General features: G+C 39.2%; 1 protein-coding gene across 1 annotated transcript; it reads left to right on the top strand.

Moving 5' to 3' along the window:
* The first annotated feature begins 10,280 nt into the window (after positions 1 to 10,280).
* On the top strand, positions 10,281 to 12,473 carry si:ch73-389b16.1 (coiled-coil domain-containing protein 18). The gene is made up of 2 exons (XM_036569479.1): positions 10,281 to 10,756; positions 11,656 to 12,473. The coding sequence occupies exons 1-2, from the start codon at positions 10,576 to 10,578 to the stop codon at positions 11,871 to 11,873; spliced, it is 399 nt and encodes a 132-aa protein (XP_036425372.1). The 5' UTR covers positions 10,281 to 10,575; the 3' UTR covers positions 11,874 to 12,473.
* Positions 12,474 to 13,264: the final 791 nt, after the last annotated feature.

Genomic DNA, 13,264 nt, shown 5'->3' with positions numbered 1-13,264 from the left:
AAAATTCTTATTAAAGGTACATAGTTACATATACAGAACTGTGTAAAAGATCAGAAACCTGAGAAAACTATATTTAAAAACTATTTATCTGAGCTAATTTATTTGCTCAGAAAAACACTGTGTCAGTGTGTTTGGACGCTCGTAGTGTCAGCCCAGTGTTAAACGCAGTATGATTCACTACCTGGTTTGGCTAAGCAATACGTCATTAAATCAATCAGGAGTGCTAGAGATGGAATGTAACAAATCCATGCAATGACAAGAGACATCAAGGAGAAATACGGTGCCAAAACTGGGTTCTTCTAACTACTTTTCATAATGTATGTGTTTCAATTAAATGCTATGATTTCATTTGTGTACAACTGTTGTGTTTGCTGTGTTTTTGTCGTGTACTGACTAGCATTTTAGAATTGTGCTCAAAATTAGCTAAAACTGTCACTAGCAAAACAGTTTTGGTGATGAGAAAATTGAAGTTTAAAAAAATTATTTGAATAAAATAAATAAGGCAAAGGCCACTCAAAGCAAAATGATTTTAGTCTAAAGTAGCTGAAATGTGTTTTTAGTGTTTTATGTGTTTTACTTTGAACCAGTTTGGTGTACATCGCTGTGGTCGGAAGGCCTCGTATCTCCATTTTTTGTCGTTTTTCAGTTTTTGACATAATTTAAAAATGCCTGTTGCTCTTTATATTGTGTGTAAATTTCATGATGAATGGACGAAAAGAAACGGCCCAAAATGACTTGGAAAAAAGTCTGGTTCCATTGACTTACATTAAAAGTAAAGTGGGTTTTTCCTTCTCCTGTAAAGTTGTCATTTTGGAGATATGAGGTTTTTTCCAACAACAGCGATATACAGTGGTGTGAAAAAGTGTTTGCCCCCTTCCTGATTTCTTATTCTTTTGCATGTTTGTCACAATTAAATGTTTCAGATCACCAAACAAATTTAAATATTAGACAAAAATAACACAAGTAAACACAAATGCAGTTTATAAATGAAGATCTTTATTATTAAGGGAAAAAGAAATCCAAACCTACAGGGCCCTGTGTGAAAAAATGATTGCCCCCTTAACCTAATAACTGGTTGGGCCACCCTTAGCAGCAACAACTGCAATCAAGCGTTGGCGATAACTGGCAATGAGTCTTTTACAGCGCTGTGGAGGAATTTTGGCCACTCATCTTTGCAGAACTGTTGTGATTGAGCCACATTGGAGGTTTTCTGAGCATGAACTGCCTTTTTAAGGTCGTGCCACAGCATCTCAATCAGATTCAGGTCAGGACTTTGACTAGGCCTTGCTGGTGTGTTTTGGATCATTGTCCTGCTGCAGAACCCAAGTGCGCTTCAGCTTGAGGTCACGAACAGATGGCCGGACATTCTCCTTCAGCATTTTTTGGTAGACAGCAGAATTCATGGTTCCATTTACCAGATCAAGTCTTCCAGGTCCTGAAGCAGCAAAACAGCCCCAGACCATCACACTACCACCACCATATTTTACTCTTGGTATGATGTTCCTTTTCTGAAATGCTGTGTTACTTCTATGCCAGATGTAACGGGACATACATCTTCCAAAATGTTCAACTTTTGTCTCATCAGTCCACAGAGTATTCCCCCAAAAGTCTTGGGGATCATCAAGATGTTTTCTGGCAAAACTGAGACGAGCCTTTATGTTCTTTTTGCTCAGCAGTGGTTTTCGTCTTGGAACTCTGCCATGCAGGCCATTTTGCCCAGTCTCTTTCTTATGGTGGAGTCATGAACACTGACGTTAACTGAGGCAAGTGAGGCCTGCAGTTCTTTGGATGTTGTTGTGGGGTCTTTTGTGACCTCTTGGATGAGTCGTCGCTACGCTCTTGGGATAATTTTGGTCGGCCAGCCACTCCTGGGAAGGTTCACCACTGTTCCATGTTTTCGCCAGTTGGGGATAACGGCTCTCACTGTGGTTCACTCGAGTCCCAAAGCTTTAGAAATGGCTTTATAAACTTTTCCAGACTGGTGAAATGCTACTTCACTTTGTCAGGCAGGTCTCTATTTAAGTGATTTCTTGATTGAGAACAGGTGTGGCAGTAATCAGGCCTGGGTGTGGCTAGGGAAATTGAACTCAGCTTTCCAAAGATGTGATAAACCACAGTTAATTTATGTTTTAACGGGGGTGATGGGGTGATTGTTTGGTGATCTGAAACATTTAAGTGTGACAAACATGCCAAAGATTAAGAAATCAGGAAGGGGGCAACACTTTTTCACACCACTGTAGGCAGAGGTGGAGGTGAAAAGCTGCATTCTGGCCTCTCAGAGCTCCAGTGAGCAGAACATTCATCTGCAGTACAGTCTGCAGGGTCAGCAGACCCTGCTGTAGGAGAGCGCCACCTGCATCAGCGACCTGGAGGAGAGCCACAAGCTGCTTTCCAAACAGGTTTGGGCCTGCTTATTCATGGGAAACAGCCTTTTTCACAACAGAAATAGCATGAGGGCCCAACATGTATACTTCATGACTAAACACTTTTGTTAGTCAGAACATGGCCACAATCAAAACATCATGAACGTCTGAAATGTATCCTCTATAAATTGTCTTTAGATTTACAGATAAATGTACAACGACCCGCAAAGCATTTCACTGTAACCCACCCCGAAGTCTAAGCTCTAAAATAACCTACTTCTTGAGATTCAAGGAATCTGTCTTCTGACTTTATGACTGGCTTCATTGTTCAACTTTGTTGAAGCATCCTTTGTGAAATCAGAGGGTTAAGCAAGTTAAAGAGCCTCTACTGTAGACCTATATGTGATAAAGGAGGGTATTTTTTGTTAGAGGCAATAGTTTTCCTCCTAAGCCCTTCTGCTGACAGCTGTTTTTGAACAAACATTTTGTAGTGCATGTGATTTTATGCTCAGTTACATATAAGTCAGGTTTCTGTCTGGTCAGGTGACCCAGTTGGAGAAACAGCTGGGGAAAGAAAGGGTATTGGCTTCCAGCAGAGAGCAGAGAGAGCTTGAGGCCAAAGAAGAGGTGCAGATGCTCTGTGCAATGCTCTCCAGCTCTATCACGTGAGACATACAATAAAAAAAGTAATGTATTAATTTACATTATTTAAATGTGTACAGAATTTCCAGATAATTTAATCAGACTGTATCAGCACACATGATTGTGTTGGTTTAATATGTTATTTTATGCATGCAGGAATAATGGACTGATTTGAATCCAATAAATTCTATGCAACACTATCAGTCCACACACACACAGCCAGCTCACATGCATACAGTGCCTGTATATTCAATATTCAACCCCCCTTTTAAGTCAACACATTCATCTCAATTATAAATGACACTTTGATATTTTGTGCTGTCATAGTTTGTTCCAAAAAATCCCCAAAACGAATGAATTTAAAGTGATATTGGTTTTATGTATGAAAATATTCTGTGACAAAAAATATACTGAAAAATGCTGTTTGCATAAATATTCAACCCCTGTGCTGTGAAAGCTCCGAGTTTACACAGATGAAAGATATTGCCCTAATAAGGACGTAGTTCACCTGTTCTGGATAAAAGGCCCTCTTAATTCGTGTACCATTGGCCAGACCAGTCTGAAGGAAAGCTGTGGAAATGAAAACCATTAGCTTTCTAACAAAATTAAGAGAAATTAAGAGAAGTTATGAACATGCATAATAAGATAGAAGATAACAAAATAATATCCAAGTGTTTGGATACGCCAGTGAGCTGCATCATACCACCCAGGCATTGCCTAGACGAGGCTGTCCCTTGTGAGGGAAGTCACAGAGAGGCCCATAATCAATTTGAGGGAGCCACAGACCGCGGTGGCTGAGACTGGAGTGCGCTGGTCAACAATATCAAGAGCTCTGCGTTCTGGCCTGTATGGGAGAGTGGCAGGATTGAGCTTTTTGGCCAAAATTCAAAACGTTTTGTGTTCCACAAACCTAACACTGGCCATTCCTCGACAAACATCATCCCAACAGTGAAGCAGGGCAGCAGCATCAGCTTGTGGGGATACTTTTTCAAAATTGAACAGTGGATGGATGTGGAGAAACTTCACCTTTCAGCAGGACAGTAGTCCCAAGCACAAGGCCAAAGTTCAGATCTCAATTCAATCAAGGGTCTCTGGCACTATTTGAAAAGTGCATTCCACAAGCATCATCCTGCTGGTAGAAACTTACTCCAACAGACCAAAAGCTGTTACTGCAGCAAAAGGTGGTTCTAGTAAGTACTAGTCCGAAGGGGTTGAATACTTATGCAAGCAGCATTTTTCAGTTTTTATATATTTTTAAAGATTTGCAAACAAATAATGAATTTTGACTTTGAAAATGTATTTTAAGAGCACATTGGTTTGCATTGGTTTTCGTCTGTAATCCAGACAAATCTGACAGAATGTTCTATAGAAGCATAATTTAATCAAATATAATACAAAACACTACACTGTTCTGTACTGTACTGTACTTGCATGGTCCAAACTGTTTCTAAAGCAAGTCAAGGGGAAATGCAAACACTGTTCCCTTTTATATATCTTTACAAATGTTGTGTTACTAACATGGAAAATATGGTATTAATAGAAATTCATTAAGAACCCACCAACCAGGCCTTGTTCTAAGAGTCCTAGAACTGAAGTACTATTCAGAAAGTGGGGAAGTAGGGTAATGTTTTTCAGTGAAGTCATTTACTTTATAAATGTACTTTATATACTTTATTAACTGTTGCCACCAAGGTTTGCAATATGTACATAAGCCATCAGACAAATCACAGAATGTTTTATTGTGTGATATGAGAACAGAGACCAGTTCTCACACGTCCCAGATCCGTGTTTCTGTGGGTGTTTTGGTGAGTCGAGGCGTTTGTGTCATCCAAGGAATGTCAATAATTTCAGTCTGAATGATGCAACCCAGTCTTTAATCGAGTCACATTAAAGGTTCATCAGTATAGTTTTAATATATTCCAAGGCACATGAAATATTTACAATATCAGAATATGATCTTTTACCCTGGCATGTGCATGTGTGCCAGCGTGTGTGTATACATCAAAGATATACATACCTAGATGCCGCATTGTCTGTTGTTCTCTATCTGAGGCGATATATCTGTGCGTCCACCATGTTGGAGAGGTCAAGATCTACTTGTGAACAAATTCACTTGTACTGAAAGATGTAGAGTTTTGGAAAGTGGGGAAGTAATGTTTTTCAGTGAAGTCATTTTTGTGGATTGCACACTCCCTTGTTTAAAGATTTCAGGGTCTTTCATTGTCTATAAAACTGTGTACATAAACCCAGGTTATACTAATTGTGTGCAAATTGCCATGTCTGTAAATCGCTGCTGACAGAAGAAAACCTCGTATCTCCATTTTTTGTCGTTTTTCAGTTTTTGACATAATTTGAAAATGCCTGTTGCTCCTTACATTGTGTGTAAATTTCATGATGAATGGACCAAAGGAAACGGCCAAAAATGACTTGGAAAAAAGTCTGGTTCCATTGACTTACATTAAAAGTAAAGTAGGTTTTTTCCTTTTCATGTAAAGTTAGCATTTTGGAGATGCAAGGTTTTCTCTGACAACAGTGAAATATCCCATCACATTTTATGGGAAGGGAGTTTGTGCTTTCATCTCAAGTATGGAGGCACTCATTTAAAACATTTAAAGTATATTCTCTTTGGCAAGAAATAAAGCCAATACTGCCCCCCTATACATTTTTTAAAAGGTGGCTCTTCAACGGTTCTTTAGCAAAGCAAATGGTTCTATAATGAACCATGAACACTTAAAAACCCTTTGCATGATTAAAGTTTGATTGTATTCATCAATATTTGCTGTTGTCTCTACATTTCCAAGCTGTTGACAGAGCTGATTACACATTCCATTGCAAGACAACTAGATGGAAGGTTAGGGTAACTGAAATTATAACTGGATTAAATGCTGGGAAATATGTTAAAATGAATTGCGCATGGAATTTTTTAATGTAACAGCAGTGCGTAAAATCAAGTAGCCCCTCCCATCACTGTAATTAATACCCAGATTTCTTATCCTGTGCAAATTGGTCCTAAACATTACAGGGTAAAATTACATCTTCCTACCTCCTCATGTAAAACAAGCCACACTTGAATAGTGCTTAAGGCAGGTTATGGCAAACTAGTATTATGTTATTGTGTGATATGAGAACAGAGACCAGTTCTCACACGTCCCAGATCCGTGTTTCTGTGGGTGTTTTGGTGAGTCGAGGCGTTTGTGTCATCCAAGGAATGTAAATAATTTCAGTCTGAATGATGCAACCCAGTCTTTAATCGAGTCACATTAATGGTTCATCAGTATAGTTTTAATATATTCCAAGGCACATGAAATATTTACAATATCAGAATATGATCTTTTACCCTGGCATGTGCATGTGTGCCAGCGTGTGTGTGTATACATCAAAGATATACATACCTAGATGCCGTGTTGTCTGTTGTTCTCTATCTGAGGCGATACGTCTGTGCGTCCACCATGTTGGAGAGGTCAAGATCCACTTGTGAACAAATTCACTTGTATAGAGAGACGAAGAGTCTCAGGATTAAATCAGCCACAACTTCATTATTACTCAACCGATTTTCACCAAATGTGTTTAGTTATAATCCTCAGACACAGATTAATCCAGGCTGCACGGATCTGCTCTCGGTAGCTTTTATTACTTTAATAACTGATCGTGATAATTAGCCGTCCGGACCAGCAGGAAAGTATTCAGTCTGCACCTGACGTTAAAAACCGAGTTTAGCACGAGAAACACAATCAGACACATCAGCAAATCCATCAATGTGTGAATCACTTCTAATCTTTATACACATAAAAAATATTCTTACTCAAAACACAGTAAGAAGGACCAAGCTGAAGTTGGCTTCCTATTCGCCAGCTTCCTTTTCAAGTTCTCCCATTCCACCTTAAAAGGTGCAGCAGTTACTTTCTGGTGCCTGAAGCTGCACCATTTAAGATGGAATGGGAAAAATCGAACAAGAAGCTGGCAAATAAAAAGCTGACTTCAGGTTCGTGTAAGAAGGTGCTTATCTATTATGAATATCTACACGGATCAAGGAATGCTATAACTTACCACTACAAAGCTTTAACCTTCGTTTTAAATAAATAACTACTACATAAAGCTAAAAGATCCCCTGAATAGATTATTAAATGAAATAAGCTTAATATAAAACCAGAGGAAAAACAATCACATCAGCAGGTTCTCTGTGCTTCACCAACCACACGACCATATCTACACAAACATCACACAAACAATACACATCACACAGACATGAGTGTGGATCGCTGCGTTCCCTCCGTTATATAATCATATCCCACTTTCTGAGTTAATATTCTTGAAACAGTGAATTTTGGACAGTATCTTTCTTAAACTGCCGCTCTGTAATGGTACTGAATGCAGTCCAGCAGCAATGTTGACTGCCCTAAAATGGCGGCGCTGCTGACGTGCCTGGCTGGACCAAACGCGGCATCTAGGTAGGTATATCTATGGTATGCATGGCTCCTAATGACCAGAGGCAGATTGGGACAGTTTGTGGGAGAAGGGTGTGCCCAGTGATGGCTGTGGGTTAATCAGGCATTGGAGTTGCTGATCTTTGTGAGGTCAAGCTGCCGAATGAGAGCGTTTTAACAGAGCACTCACACAGATTCTGTTCTGGATAATGAATAATTACACGGTGGCCCCCCCGCAGGCAGAGCTTCTGATTTGGGGTCATGTTTTCCTCGACAGGGAACACACTTAAATACGGCATTTTCTGCCAGTTTTACTACACAATTTCTATTTATTTGCTGAGTTTAACATATTAAATGTGCTACATTTTATGCTTTATTTTTTATTTTCTATTTTTATTTTATTTTACATAATGTTACATATTTATTGACATTTTTCATTATGTTAAATTGACAGTAATAAACAGTAATTGTGTATTAAAGTGTGCAGAAGTGTGCTCTCTACAGAAGATGTGTTAACTAATCTTCACTGTTGAAAATCAACAATACATATTTAACCAGAGGCAACCAAACATTTGCACGCAACTTTATTATATTTGATAGTACAAACTGAAAGGCAGTTATTGTAATAACTTATATTGTAATGATGCGCACATTTCAAGCATGTAAATTCAGTGAATTGCTTTTAGTGCAGATTAAATGAAAACAGATCAACTTTTTTGCTCACATTTTGTTCTGATGAGTTTTAGAATTTAAATTTTATTATAAATGTATTAATTTTATTAGTTTTTATTTTTAATATTACAACCCCAATTTAAAAAATGTTGGGACACATTGTGAAAAATGTAAATAAGAAGAACCTGATGGCAGCAACGCATCTCAAAAAAGTCGGGACAGGGCCGTGTCTGCCATTGTGTAGCAACCCATCTTCTTTTAACAACAGTCTTTAAACATCTGGGAAGTGAGGAGACCAACTGCTGGAGTTTTGGGAGAGGAATGTTGTCCCATTCTTGTCTGATGGAGGATTCTAGCTGCTCAGCAGTTCTGGGTCTTCTTTGCCAGATTTTTCATTTTATGATGCGCCACATGTTTTCTATTGGTGAAAGGTCTGGACTGCAGGAAGGTCAGTTCAGCACCCGGGCTCTTCTTCTGCGAAGCCATGCTGTTGTGATCGATGCAGTGTGTGGTTTAGCATCGTCTTGCTGAAATATGAAGGCCTTCCCTGAAAGAGACGCTGTCTGGATGGGAGCATATGATGTTCTAAAACCTTTATATACTGTTCAGCATTGATAGAGCCTTAACAGAAGTGTAAGCTGCCCACGCCATAGGCACTAATGCAACCCCAGACCATCAGAGCTGAGGCTTTTGAACTGGGCGCTGATAACAAGGTGGATGGTCCATCTCCTCTTGAGTCCACAGGACACAGTGTTTGTGGTTTCCAAAAAGAATTTCATATTTTGATTCATTGGACCACAGAGCAGTTTCCCATTTTGCCTCAGTCCATCTTAAATGAGCTTTGGCCCAGAGAAGACAGCGGCGTTTCTTCTTCTTTGCATGATACAGCTTTAACTTGCATTTGTGGATTGCACAGTGAACTGTGTTCACAATGATTTCTGGAAGTGTTTCTGAACCCATGCAGTGATTTCCAGTACAGAATCATGCCTGTTTTTAATGCAGTGCTGCCTGAAGGCCCGAAGATCATGAGTATCCAATATTAACCATCGGCCTTGTCCCTTGCATACAAGGATTTCTCCAGATTCTCTGAATCTTTTGATGATATTATGTACTGTAGATGGTGGGATATCCAAAGTCTTCTCAACTTTATGTTGAGAAACATTTTTCTGAAATGGTTCCACAATTTTAGATGCAGTTTTTCTCAGATTGGTGAACCTCTGTCCATCTTTGCTTCTGAGAGACTCTGCCTCTCTAAAATGCTCTTTTTATACTCAGTCATGTGAGTTAGTTGCAAATTACTCCTCCAGCTGTTTTGTATTAGTACCACTTACTTTTCCAGCCTTTTGTTGCCCCTGTCCCAACTTTTCTGAGATGAGTTGCTGCCATCAAGTTCTAAATGAGTTCATGTTTTTCATGAAATGGTAAAATGTCTCACTTTCAACATCTGATATGTGTTCTCTGTTCTACTGTAAGTAAAATATGGGTCTATGAAATTTGCAAATCATTGCATTCTGTTTTTATTTCCATTTATTTACATTTCACACAGCATTCCAATTTTTTTTGGAATTAGGATGGTACTAGTTTCCAATTGTGGAATTGTTTATTGATCTAAACATCTAAAACAGATATCAATACTATATTGGTGTCAGAAAACAATGTTTTGAACATGTGTTTGAACCAGTATGTTGAAGTGAATGCATTCATTTTCTTTCATACTCTTAAAGAACAGTCACAGTTGTGACTGTTTACATAGTACCTTTGTTTACCCTTTACTGAGTTTACAAAAGCAGCTTCTTACAGCTTAATTTGATCATTTGGCCATTTTCATTCTTAAATGTATTGAATCTAAAATATTGATTTGACCGTTCGTACCCACTTCCACATATGTGTAAATATAGATCATAATGGTCTTTGTGCATGTGCATGCTGACTTCACAGCATGTTTAAAAACAGAATAGTGAAAGCTTTGATACGTATCGGATGAGCCCAGAGTGCAGGTCTTTGTGTTCTCTTCTCTTGATAAATGTAGCAGTTTAAAAGGCCAGTTAGCTGGAGGCTTTATTTGAGGCAGATCCCATGATCGTTCAACTCTATTCAGGGTTTGTTTATCTGTTTCCTGGTTAATTATGTTGCGGCAGTGAGGTATATAAGCACATTCCTGCTCCTTTTAGTCGAAGAGAGAGTACATTTCATAGAGGATAGAGGAAATATTAGACAGTGCTGATACACAGTGCCAAATGTTCGTAGAGGACGGTGTGTAAAAGGGGTCCGCAGCGTACTAGATGTACTATGCAGTGATGTTTGTAGGATAAATAATATAGCATTGTAACTGCTTTGCCTTTGGGTGCAGTTCAGCTTGGAGCTATCCAAACTTTGTTTATAGCTATAATAGGGTTTTTTTCCTATTACTTTTTTAAATTTTCGATTACAATCCTCTGTGCCGGTGTTTGCTGTGCAGGCAGCTGCAGGAGGAGATGAATAAGTACCGTGGAGAGTTAAGTGAGAGGGAGAGGGAACTGCTGCTGATCCGCAGGGCCAGCGGAGCTAAAGCCTCTCAGCTAGCTCAGATGGAGAAGATGCTGCAGGAGACCAAAGGCATGCTGGACAAGAAGAACGAAATGGGTGTGGACAAAAAAGCTTGCGGCGACACTATGGGTCTGTATCACAGCTATTCTTCTTTTTGTTTAACGCTAATTTAATTTAATACGTTCAGTTTGAGATTGTTATTATTATACCAAAACAAACCGTTTTTTTGCCTTGTAGCATAAGTTGGACATGGTAGACAATTACTAAAGTGCTGGACAATGACAAACAATTAGGGAAGTACATACAATGCGATTCTGGTCAGTGTAAGGCAGAACACACAGCACGGCAGTACACAGGACCAGGAGTTCTCTCTGAATAGTAGTACAAAGGGTTTTCTATTAAATCTATATATAACATTGCTGTTGCTAAGTTAATGTAACAACATTTGCTTCCAAATTATTTTTGAAACAATGGTAACACTTTACTGTAGGGTGCTGTTCATAAGGCTACATGACACCTACATGAGCTTGTCGTGATAACTGACGTAACCCTACGTAACTGTTTATAAATCTTTATTTCAATACGGGTCATTTGAAGATGAAGTTGGCCAATTTTGATCAAAGTCAGCTAAAGTAGCCTTTATGAGAGATGATGCCTGTTGTAAAAAGCATTTACGAACAGTTATGTAGGGTTATGTCAGTTGTCATGACAAGCTTATGTAGGTGTTATGTAGCCTAATGAACAGCGCCCTGCAGTAAAGTGTTACCGAAATAATTTCTAATGCACTGCAGATTCAAGTCCATTCATCTTGAAATGATCACACTGTGTAAAGGGCAGTCTGCATGTCCAAATACATGGTTTTGATGTGACAGTGTTCATAAATAAAAGTATACTCTGTAAAAGAAGACAGAGGCAGGAAAATAGCAGTAAAATCCTTTTCTGACTCACATTCCTTTCATTTCAGTCATGCAGTTAGTCACATCAGTGAGGTTTTCCCTCTGACTGTTTTTTTCCTCAAACTCTCTTAGTGTCCGAACTGGAGGAGAAGGTCCAGCGCAGTAAACGTGACCGGCGTAACTCTTTGCACCGCACGCAGCTGCTGGAGAGCCAGATGAAAACGGTGCGGGGCGAGCTAGTGGACACGCTGGACCACCTGCAGGCGCTGCGGGACAAGCTTCGGCGCTCCCAGGAGAAAGCAGAAGAGCGCAAAGCCGCCATGGAGAGACTCACCGCGGAGCTCAGGTGAGGCTTCAGGCCCCGTCCAACAATCCTGACCTTCGTCCTGTCCTGTGTGATGCCCTACTCACCTGCCAACACTAAACACAGACAGACTGTGCTATTCTACCTAAAACAGAGACTGTGTAGGCTCTTCCTGTTCTTTTCCACACCACACGCTCCAGAAGAGGTAAAGCGTCTGATATTGACTGTGTCATTTCTGCTTTTTGCGGTCACTGTCTGGTTATTCCATACCCATTGGATTGAGTTGTGTCTGGGCAAACTGTTGGACAAAAAATCACTGACCGACTGATGTATCTTATTGCTGCCCCATTCTGAAATTGACCGTGCCATTTCTGCTTTCTGCGTCTGAGAAAAACTGTCACAAGGAGCAGCTGTGTTTACAGTGCTTGACAGAAATTCTGTGACTGACTGATGCGTCTTATTGGTGATAGCACTGTTTTCTGTTGACAGTATTGGAGAGAAATCAATGAAGTTTATTATGTTGTAATCTAACAGTTTCTCACTGTCCTGTATTCTAATCATACTTTCAATTTGTTTGAGGTTACACTCTTATTCTCCAGGGTATATTTTGGTTTTTCCATCTGAATTCACATGACCAAATCATAAGGCAAATTATTCAGTAACTGCATGAAATAAATGTAAATTTTTATTTTATTTATTTATTTATTTTTTTGTAAAAGCTCCCCTCAAATTAACAGAACGTGTGTTTTATGATCACACATATTGCTATATGCTTACAATTCACTGCTGAAAGCCAAAAATCTTAGACGCTTTTGTATTATTTTATAAAAATTATGTTTACAGAGCAGATCACTGAAGAGACGCCATCTGTTTATAGTTTATAGCCCAGATTTGTGGAAAAATGGGTCGATTTTCAGTAGAAAAAAATTGTGAGTTCAGCTTCTTTTATTATAAGGGTTTAAAATGACATCACCCACCTATTTGACTGGAAAGAAGACAGTTACAGAGTAAAGTAAAGGCAAGAGTTGTATTGATTTACTTGTAAACCACATACTACTCACAACGCCATATAATTCATCCAGAGAAAAACTGTTAAGCACGTTGAGTCTCTCATGAGATGGTTAGACAAGCCATGTATGCTTTTCTTGGCTGCTGGCATTCCTGTTAAATCTGAAGTCTACAGTTGTTCAGTTCTAACACGCAATAAATGAAGCATCAGTGCACTTTCGTCTGCTGTGCTGGTAAGACCGTAAGTAAGTTTCACTATTCTGGTATTACCTGGAATCACCTTTTGTCATAAGCAGTGTGTAAACCACGCCGATTAAGGGCGTACGTATAGCATATCACTTTCTTCATTAAACCATTTGTATACCCTCCAGTTTTATACATTATGAAAAGAAAATATTACCACCTTAGTCATTTTATTGGTGGGTTCTT

The sequence above is a fragment of the Colossoma macropomum genome, unplaced genomic scaffold (assembly GCF_904425465.1).
Source record: "Colossoma macropomum unplaced genomic scaffold, Colossoma_macropomum, whole genome shotgun sequence".
In the NCBI taxonomy this organism is placed as follows: domain Eukaryota; kingdom Metazoa; phylum Chordata; class Actinopteri; order Characiformes; family Serrasalmidae; genus Colossoma; species Colossoma macropomum.
This window is presented reverse-complemented; position numbering and strand designations above follow the sequence as displayed.